Source organism: Cryptotermes secundus, unplaced genomic scaffold, assembly GCF_002891405.2.
Source record: "Cryptotermes secundus unplaced genomic scaffold, Csec_1.0 scaffold968, whole genome shotgun sequence".
NCBI classification, from domain to species: Eukaryota; Metazoa; Arthropoda; class Insecta; order Blattodea; family Kalotermitidae; genus Cryptotermes; species Cryptotermes secundus.
In genome coordinates, this window is record NW_019719376.1 from 622,268 (window position 1) to 632,772 (window position 10,505).

At 42.8% G+C, this 10,505-nt stretch overlaps 1 protein-coding gene across 2 annotated transcripts in view; it reads left to right on the forward strand.

The window, feature by feature from the left end:
- Positions 1-10,505, forward strand: part of LOC111865633 (KICSTOR complex protein C12orf66 homolog) — a 64,459-nt gene that overhangs the window by 6,248 nt on the left and 47,706 nt on the right. The window contains exons 1-2 of one of the 2 annotated variants that reach the window (XM_023853825.2): positions 4,521-4,611; positions 4,791-4,945. In XM_023853825.2, coding sequence (XP_023709593.1) covers positions 4,943-4,945 — 3 coding nt within the window. In that variant the 5' untranslated portion in view covers positions 4,521-4,611; positions 4,791-4,942. Of the gene's footprint in view, positions 1-4,467; positions 4,612-4,790; positions 4,946-10,505 lie in introns of those variants that run through there. The other variant, XM_023853817.2, reaches the window with a different exon arrangement.

Below are 10,505 nucleotides of genomic sequence, written 5' to 3' on the forward strand. Positions count from 1 at the left end.
GACTATCACTTAGTCCCAGTTTGAACATGTGTCCTTTGAGGTGACGGTGTCCTGTAAGTAGTCCTACCACCCATCATAGCTGGTTCCTGTTTAACTTTAACAGTCTTTTCGCCCTCTTAGTAAAGGTCCTCGTATGAGTCCCTTTGATTGCCTGAGTCCAGTTAAGGATCCCCAGTATTTCTTGTGTTGCATGTTTGTCCAGTCTCTGATTGCCTGCCTGGCAACTCCTATAGAGATGCCACAGGCTGGTTCAGGTCCTATGAACGGGTGTTCAGCTCCAATTTTAGCTAATTGGTCTCCTGCTTCATTTCCAGCAATACCCTCATGCCCCGGCACCCATATCAGTTGTGCCCTGTTATGTTTGGCCAGTTCCATGAGGGTTTGGTGGCAATCCCAGACCAATTTTGAATTAATCTGGTGTTTGTCAAGCACTTTAAGTGCAGCTTGGCTGTCAGATAGAATGTAGATGTTCCTATCTAAATTCTCTATAATACGTGCTTTAATAGCACATACTTCTGCCTGGAATACTGTCATGTACTGCCCAAGGCTGAAACTAAGTTTCCGCTTCATGCCATAGCAGTAAACACCAGCTCCAGTGCCCTTATTTATCTTGGAACCCTCTGTATACCAGATCAGTCCCCCTTTTCTATTGGGTCGAAACCCGTCTTCCCATTCACTCCTGTCAGGAAATTATGACTGTGAAGGGTTTTTCATGTACATGTCTCAGTATCATTTTGTCAGACCCCGTTTGTAATATGGGTTCTTTTTTCATGTCATGAGTTATGTATGCATGTCCGAAACCATTGGACCTGGGTTTCCATTGTTCACTGCACTGGAGACGGTAGATTCCTGCCCTGGCCTCTGCCTCCAACTGTAGATGCAGTGGAGGGAGTCCAAGGAGTATCTCCAGTGCAGCTGTTAGAGATGTTTGAATTGCTCCTGTGATACCTAAGCTAGCCAACCTTTGCAATTTGCTAAGTTCTGTCTTGCTTGTCTTGAGTTTAACTCTGGTCCACCATACTGTGTCGCTATATGTAACTATAGGTCTTACAACCGCAGTATATATCCAATGAACAACATGTGGCTGCAGTCCCCAAGTTTTACCAAACATGCTTCTGCATGTCCAAAAAGCCTTATAGGCTTTGTTAAAAACCTTGTTCAAGCTGCTTTTTCCATGTCGGTCTCTTTTCTAATTCTAGACCAAGGTACTTGACATCACTCGAGAGCTGGATTGTCTTATTGAAGAGAGTCGGTTCCGTAAGGCCCTTTATATTTCTCTTCTTAGTAAACGGTATAATTACCATCTTATTAGGATTGATGGAAAGACTTGTTCTTTCACACCATTGTTGGACCATGTACAGAGCTGTTTGAAGACGCTCTGATACGGTCGAAAGGAATTTTCCATTTATGAGGATTGCAATGTCATCATCATATCCTACTGTATAACACCCTTCATCATGAAGTCCCTACAGGAGATCGTTGATGACCAGACCCCACAGCAGAGGTGAGAGTACGCCCCCTGCGGACAACCCCTAGATGCGGATGCCCCCAGGGTTTCTCCTGATAATGTAGCAGCTATGGTTCTGCTTTCCAATATAGCACTGATCCATCTGCATATTGCAGGCTCTATGCCATGCTTTCCGACGGTCACGGTAGCCAAGCGGTCTACGGCATGCACTGTCTTCACTCGCTCGGAAGCCGGGATCGTGGGTTCGAATCCCACTCAGGGCATGGATGTTTGTGTGCGTTTTTCTGTGTTTGTCTACAGGTAGAGGCCTTGCGACGAGCTGATCAGTCGCCAAAGGAGTCCTACCGCATGTGTAAGATCTAGTAAACCGAAGTGAAACAGAGAGTTTCATGGAGGTAGGCCTAGGCTCAAATTGGGGCTGTAGCGTCCCAGAAAAAAAAATGCCATGCTTTCCAGCAGCCTGATTATATCAAATGAGGTTCTATAGAAAGCTCCCTCTATGTCAAAGAATGCTCCTAAGGCAATATCCTTGTGTTCAGTCGCACTTTCTATGTGTGTTACCACATTGTGTAGTGCACTTTCGGTAGATTTACCTATTTGGTTGGCATGCTGGTTTCGGTGTAGAGGATATGTCCCTGATATGCCTATCTACTATTTTCTCCATCGTTTCCAACAAGAAAGACAATAGGCTGATAGGGCGATAAGCCTTAACCTCGGTATAATCAAGTTGCACAGGCGTTGGGATAAACATCACATTAACTTGCTTCCAGGCCATGGGGATGAAACCATATGCCATGCAGGCTCTATATATGCGGCACAGGTGTGGAACTAAAAGTTCTGCCCCATGCTGCAAAAATGCCGGTACAATTCCATCTGTTCCCGCTGACTTAAATGGTTTAAAAGTATGCAGTGCCCATCTGATTTTTGATTGGTTAATTATGACTTTGGCCTTGTTCCAGTCTGCCCTGTTTGTCTTGCTTTGGCAAGTGCCCAGGTTTTTCTGACCCTGTCCATCGTCCAAATTATCAATCAATTTTGAATAGGGATAGTGAACCCTGAATAATTCATTCAGTGTCTCCTTTCCTGTTTTAGTATACTGGCCGTTAGGGAACTTAATTGTGCTAACCTTGTTTGTTGCTTGTTTTGCCATGATCCTCATGAGTCTGCCACTGCCTGGTACATCATTGATCTCCTGGCAGTGCCTCCTCCATGAGGATCGGTTGGCTTTTCTTATTTCTTTGTTCTAACAGATAAGGGCTTCCTTGTAGGTGTCCCACTGCCCTGTTCTTTTAGCTGTATTGAACAGCCTTCTCGTTTTGGTTCTAAGTCCATTCGGCTGTTTATTCCACCAAGGCACTCTCCTTGGTTCGTGAGTGGGCCTAGCCGGACAATTCCTTTTAAAGGACGAGATAATAGCTAGTTGCAACTGGTCAATGGCCCGATCAGCATCCTTTATTGTGTGTATATTTCGCGAGATGGTCTCTAGATTTACCTTTAGGTCGTCTTTGTAAGACTCCCAATTGGTTCTCTTAGGATTCCTATAAGTAGCTTGATCTACTGTAATGCTGCTTATTTGAAAGCATATATATCTGTGATCCGATAGGGACGGCTCATCAGATACATGCCAATTACTGATCAGGTTTCCTATTTTATTGGTCCTAGTATCAAGTTGATAACCTCCTGCCTATTGCAAACTACAAAGGTAGGTTCATTAACATGGTTTAGAATATTGAGGTTCAAACTCACCAGAAATTCCATAAGGCTCTCTCCCCTTGGGTTAGTGCCGGTGCCCCCCACAAGATGTGGTGCATGGCATCACACCCTATAATGAGTTGCTTCTTCCTGCTACAGCAGTAGTCTCTGATGTCCCTCATCTCCTTAGTTGGTGGAGGTTCATCTGCGTCATATGGAAGGTAGACTGAAGCAACAATCAGCTCCTTGCTGCCTCCTCTATATGGGTATGTTATCCTTACCGCTGTTGCATCCCTAGAACAGAGCTCCAGGAAAGGCATTAACATGATTCTTGATATAAACACAAGATCTTGCATTATTACTGGGTACAGCAGAGTAAACTGTTCCCCCTGTGTTGGTTAAACCCACTATTTGACCCTTGTATATCCAAGGTTCCTGAATAAGTGCTATATCTGCCTTACCCTCACGTAGTTGTTGGCACAGAGCTGCCATAGTCTCCATGTCTCTTTCTGGTTTGGTTTCGGCAACCATCTCCCTGTTGCTGGTGTCAATCATTTTCATCATTTCCTTCAGTTATCTTCGCTTGGCCTGTCTGTCACCCTGCAATCTGGACAGCAACTCTTTATGGCTGGCCTCTGTCTTAGCTTGGTTGGTTCTAATTTCTTCTTCGTCTTTCTTCCTATTGGCCTCCATTTCTTTCAGCATTTCTATTATTTGTTCCATTTTTGTATGGCAACACTGTAAGCACACACTTAAGTCTTCAGTTAAAATTGTGGCAGTATTAATAGTCGATGCACTCGTAAATTCGATTATTCATCAAGGCGTGTTTAAGTTCATAAACCAATTCTGACACCAAATTGACACGTGTTAGGTAGGTCACACGTGACAAATCACTTAACGTCATCTTGGATGTAGCGAATTTATTCCACTCACTCTCACAGTTACACAACTACTGCCACCGGCAGTATCATAATTACATCTACTGCACTCGGCAACTTCACAATCCGCACTGTGTCACTACTGATCTCACACTCTCTGGTCACATACTGCTCAGCTGGCTTTTTATACCATTCCCTGTTGCTTTGTGTTATCGGTGATGTCCCCTGTTACGTCACTGCGGGAGGGGGCGGAGTGTTGACTGGCCTGTTACTGTAGCAGCGGCAGCGCTCCGAAGCTGTTACATCACCACTGGCTGGGGACAGGGTGTCCTGCATGCACAAATACGTCACAGTATCATTTTTAGCAGCATATGTCAAGGATAAGTATATTTATTCATGTAAATAACTGTAATTTATATTACCTTACAGGAACATGAACGTGAGTCAAGACTCGGTCAGTCTGGTCCCTGGGGGATGCTAGTCACTCATCTGCCTCAAATAGCTATTGCTGAGAGATCATATGGAGAACTTGGATTTTTACTTACCAAGAACAAAGGATTCCTCAGAAAGGATGTAGGTTAAATACATATAAGTGTGCAAATGCTCACACACACACACACACATATTTGATGCTATATAGTCTAAATGCTGAAAGTGCCATAAAATAACTCACAAAAGTAACAAAGTTCTGAAACTGTTTGTCACTATTTGCACACATCAATATTGTAGCTTGTAGAGCTGTTTCTTTGCAGCGACTGCAAGATAAGCAAATAACCAGAGCCATTTCTAGCGAACAGCTTGGTAAACACATTCCCACAGTAAAGGACATGAATGCAACAATGGTACAGCAACAGAGGAACGGTGTTTTCTGTGGTCCATGCCACAGCCATAGCCATGCAATGTTATGGTAAACATCTCTGGGGCAACAAATCCAGACAAAGTAAAAAGAGCTGTGTTTTCCATGTAGTCTGTGCCAAGATGTAATAACTGGGAGGTTTAGAGCTTAGTCAGTTGTCACTGCCTTTGACTGTCCCATTTTCCAGAGCCTTGGAAGGAAGCAAAGGTTAAAACATTACCAAAGCCCGATAAGGACCAAAAACCCTCAGAATTTATGTGCGATTAGCATCTTATCTACAACAGGCAAGCTATTTGAGAAAGTGATTCTGAAAATAGTCCAAAGGCGTATTGAAGAAAGAGGCCTGCTTAACACAAGCCAGTTTGGTTTCTGTCCCCATCACAGCACAATACTTCCATATATGAGGCTTACCAACATCACCTTAAATTTCAACAACATATCTATGGCTGCTATATTCATGGATATTATAAAAAGCCTTTGATACAACATAGCTCCTTGCTTTGCTATATAAATTTTTATCGCTTTAATCAAGCTTGTTAGCTTTTTTCTTTTCAGAGAAAATTCAGAGTTTTTGTCAAAGGTGGTGTCTATCTAGGTCTCTTCACTGATAACACCTGTATATATGGGAGTGACTGCAAAGAGGGTTATGTCCTCAGGAAGCTGCAGCTATGTCTCAGTGCTTTTGAGACGTGTGAGCGCTGGAACATCAAAATCAATGAAGATGAGACTCAGGCCATCTACTTTTCTCAACAACTTAGGCCTTCTGAGGCTCATCTTAGTTTGAATGGATGGAATATCCCCTTTGTCTATCATGTAAAATATCTGGGTATAATCTTTGATAAGAGGATTACTGGAGACTGCACATAGAAATGATTGAAGCCAAGGTCTTCAGAACATTTACTAGAATCTACTCCTTATTCAAAAGTGAGCATTTAAGTGCCAACATTAAACTAACTCTCCAAAAGGCACTGATCAGATCAACAATGACTTATGCTTGCCCTGCCTGGGAATTATTGGCAGGCGCCTACCTCTTAAAATTGCAACGCCTACAAAACAAGGTTCTCCAAACCATGGGAAATTTTCCAAGTTCCACACTTGTCCACAGTTTACACACAGCTTTCGTCCTTCCCTGTGTATATGAATATATAACATAATTGTTAGGGCAACAAGCAGAGGTCATACAAAAACGTGAGAACGAAAATGTTTTCAGTATAGGACAAGGTGAAACCAGACACAGAAAATGTAAGAGGCTTAAACTTGGCATTGGCCAAACTTAGAACCATTGAAGTGACTAAGCTGCCATTGTATCATAAGATACATAAGATAGGCATGATCTGCTTTGTAATGCCTGTACTGATAGCAGACTTGTATATAGTGCAAAAGGAAGAATTTTCAGTAACATGCTGTATGTGCAATACATACACTTGACAAAAGGCAAAGCATATTCACAAGAGACAAATCCATCTTCATGTCTGAGAGGATGTTACATAAGGATTATGGCTGCAGAGGTTCAGTTTGAAAAAAAAGTATCTCTAGTCATGATTCTCAAGGGGCTTGATGTCAAGACGAACTGATTGGCAGTAAACTGCCAGTTGTAAAGTAACTTTGACTTTGACTTTGACTTTAGTCAGTTGGTAGAACGGCAGTGAAGGGAAGACTAAGAGGTTGGTGTGAAATTGCCGCAAGTTAGTTGTAACAGTGCTCAGTTCAAAGTCTGACTGTGAAGAGAAGACTTTATGTGTGATATTTGGAGTATGTAATACAGTGAGACTGTTAATAGTTCCTGTGTTAAAATCAGTTGCCAGGAAAAGTCTAGTGGAGACTGTAATATACTGAGAACACTATTCTGTATGTGTCAGTGTTCTGTGAAGTGTAGTCATGAGTCATGAGTCATAAGTGTATTAAATGGTCATCAAGTCACAAATCCAAGCCCTGTCTATGGTAGATACTATAGGGTTCTGATGATGGTCTATAACACACAAAGATACTGGGTTTTTGGACTTTGTCCGTCATCCGGATTGTAAATAACTAAGAAAAAACACAACATTTCGGAAACTGGATCTGTTTCCATCCTCAGGTGAGGGAAGACACCTGCTCTGTTGGGTCCCTCAATTGCTGGACAACCCATGTCACAAAACACTAAGGCTATAAACTCCTGAGACCAGGTTAAGTCCATGAGAGCTAACAAGAAAAATAAACACTATAAATTGTTCCAAGCACACACATGCGTGGAACCAGGATAGATAGGAACAATTTTTAGTGTATATTTTTCTTGTTAGCTCTCATGGACTCAGGTGTTTATAGCCTTAGTGTTTTGTGACATTGGTTGTCCAGTGATTGAGGCTAGCTCTTTCTAATGGACCCAACAGAATCCGGATAATGGACAAAGCCCAAAAACCCAATATCCCTGTCTATATAGTCACTCTTACACATCACAGGATTAAGTTCTGAAGAATCATTGTATTCCTATGTAAGTAATACAACTTCATTGTCATTGAGGAAGTTGGCTGAGCACTTATGGACCTGAACAGACATCAGATCCAGTTCAAATTTTGGCTGCAGCACAAGATATCTGGAAAATTTATGGTTTTCCTTACTCATTCCAGGAGAATGTTGGAATAGTTCCCTGAAATACCAAGACTGTTACAAGTTTTATTTCTTTTCACCTCACTTTCTACAGTTTTCCTATCATCTCATCTGACACCAAGTAACTCCTTCCTTTGGGTTGTTAAGAAACTTACTGTTTTTTGCCACCTAAACTGCTGAATCCATACTTTTGCAGATTCTGTAATATATTGGAAGTAGCTACTAATCTTGTTTTAGTAACAACTGCTTTAGTTAATATATAAATTCCATTGTTTTTGTGGTTAAGCAAACAGCACGTCATACCTTCTAGTTGTAGACATTTTCAATTCATTTGCTAATACACGTGCTTTCTTATGTCTGTTTTCACCAAATGTACCTCCTGCTTCAGTTTCATTCTCCAATTGTAGAAAATCAAAATGGGTTCATCCTGTTCTGTGTCTGTACTGTTTTAATTTCAAACCATTGATCCTTTATAGGATTACCTTTTCACATGATTAACATGTATATAGCAGTAAACATGAATGAATGTATAAGGGATGGGCCCTCTCAGCCCTTGCACCGCAACAACAGGGATCTATTGTGCCTCCCCTTCTGATTATCCCCTCAGCAATCCTGCACTTCGAATGAAGCATAGGATTTTGTACGTGGGGACGTCGAAATAGTCACTTGGTTCCATAAAATATTGACCGAAGTGGCACAATCTTAAACAAGCTAAGGCCTCACATTCACACACGATATGTGTGGCTGTTTCATTTTCTTCTTGACACCTCTCACAAGTTGACTGTTAGTCCCAATTTGAAGAGGTGTCCTTTCAGGTGACAGTGTCCTGTAAGTAGTCCTACCACCCATCATAGCTGGTTCCTATTTAACTTCAACAGTTCCTCCGCTTGTTTAGTAGATGGTCCTCGTATGAGTCCCTTTGCTTGCCTGAGTCCACTTAAGGATCCCCAGTATTTATTGTGATTCATATTTGTCGAGTCCTTGATTGCCTTTCTAGCAACTCCTACAGAGATGCCACAGGCTGGTTCGGGTCCTGTGAACAGATTTTCAGCATCAGTCTTAGCTAATTGGTCTCCTGTTTCGTTTCCAGCAATACCCTCATGCCCCAGCAGCCATATCAATTGTACCCTGTTATGTTTGGCCAGTTCCATGAGAGTTTGGTGGCCATCCCAGACCAATTTTGAGTTGATCTGTTGTTTCTCAAGTGCTTCAAGTGCAGCTTGGCTGTCAGATAGAATATAAATGTTCCTATTTCTGTAGTTCCTATCTAGATTCTCCATAATAATGCCTTAATGGCATATACTTCTGCCTAGAATACCGTCGTGTGCTGCCCAAGGCTGAAACTAAGTTTCCGCCTCGTGCCATAGCAGAACACACCAGCTCCAGTGCCCTTATTTATCTTGGAACCAAGTGGCCTCCATAGTCTAGGGGTAACGTTCCCACCTCATGACTCAAGGTACGCGGGTTCAAACCCGGTGGAGGTCGTGGAATTTTTAAGTGCGGAAAAATTCAGGGAACAAGTCCTGCAGGAGGGACTTTAAGCCGTGGGTCCTGTGTCGTAGCTTTACGGCATGTAAAAGAACCTCATGCCTCAAGGAGGCCTCTGAGCCAAATTATAAAGGATATTTCCCGGCCAGCAATAGTCTCTAACGCCTTTGGTAGAGGGGGGAAGCATCTAGATACCGTTGAGCCAGTAGAGGCCGAACTCGCTGGCTGAGTTGGGACTGATGGCATGCACCAGTATCGGTAGGGTATAGAGACTGGTAGAATATCGCAGGGGGACGTACAATAGACCGCTGGTCGTGGTGCATGGGGAAACCCACCCCCTCCAATAATAATAATAATAATAATATCTTGGAACCATCTGTATACCAGATCAGTCCCCCATTTCTATCGGGTCGAAACCCGTCTTCCCATTCACTCCTGTCAGGAAATCTGACTGAAGGGTTCTTCATATACATGTCTCAGTATCATTTTGTCAGGCCCCATTTGTAATATGGGTTCTTTTTTCATGTCGTGAGTTATGTATGCATGGCCGAAACCATTGGATCTGGGTTTCCATTGTTCACTGCACTGGAGATGGTAGATTCCTGCCCTGGCCTCTGCCTCCAACTGTAGATGCAGTGGGGGGAGTCCAAGGAGTATCTCCAGTGCAGCTGTTGGAGATGTTTGAATTGCTCCTGTTATACCTAAGCTAGCCAACCTTTGCAATTTGCTAAGTTCTGCCTTGCTTGTCTTGAGTTTAACTCTGGGCCACCATACTGTGTCGCCATATGTAACTATAGGTCTTACAACTGCAGTGTATATCCAATGCACAACGTGCGGTTGCAGTCCCCAGGTTTTACCAAACATGCTTCTGCATGTCCAAAAAGCCTTATAGGCTTTGTTAAAAACCTTGTCCAGCTACTTTTTCCATGTCAGTCCCTTGTCTAATTCTAGACCAAGGTACTTGACATCTCTGGAGAGCGGTTTGTCTTATTGAAGAGAGTCAGTTCCTTAAGGCCCTTTATATTTCTCTTCCTGGTAAACAGTATAATTACCGTCTTATTGGGCTTGATGGAAAGACTTGTTCTTTCACACCATCTTTGGACTGTGTACGGAGCTGTCTGAAGACACTCTGATACTGTCGAAAGGAATTTTCTGTTTATGAGGATTGCTATGTCATCAGCATATCCTACTGTACGTGGTGTGTTCAAAAAGTATCGAACCTTCTTTTTTCCCTCGTAAACCAATGAAACGCGGGAGGCTTCCTTCAGTGGAGATGTGGAGGGGACATTCATGCGCAGTCGTGAATTTTTTCCCTCCCGCAGAAAGCATCAGTTGCTGGCAGTTGGCCTATGAGTGAGGACGTGTAGTGAGCGCTCGTCGGATTCCAGTAAGTTGTAAAATGACGGAACAACATGAGCAGCGATATTGCATCAAATTTTGCCAAAAGCTTGGTGATACCCAAGTGGAAACCATTCACAAGATTCAACAGGCTTTCGGGGACGATGCCATGAGCAACTCACGGATAAAGGAGTGGTAC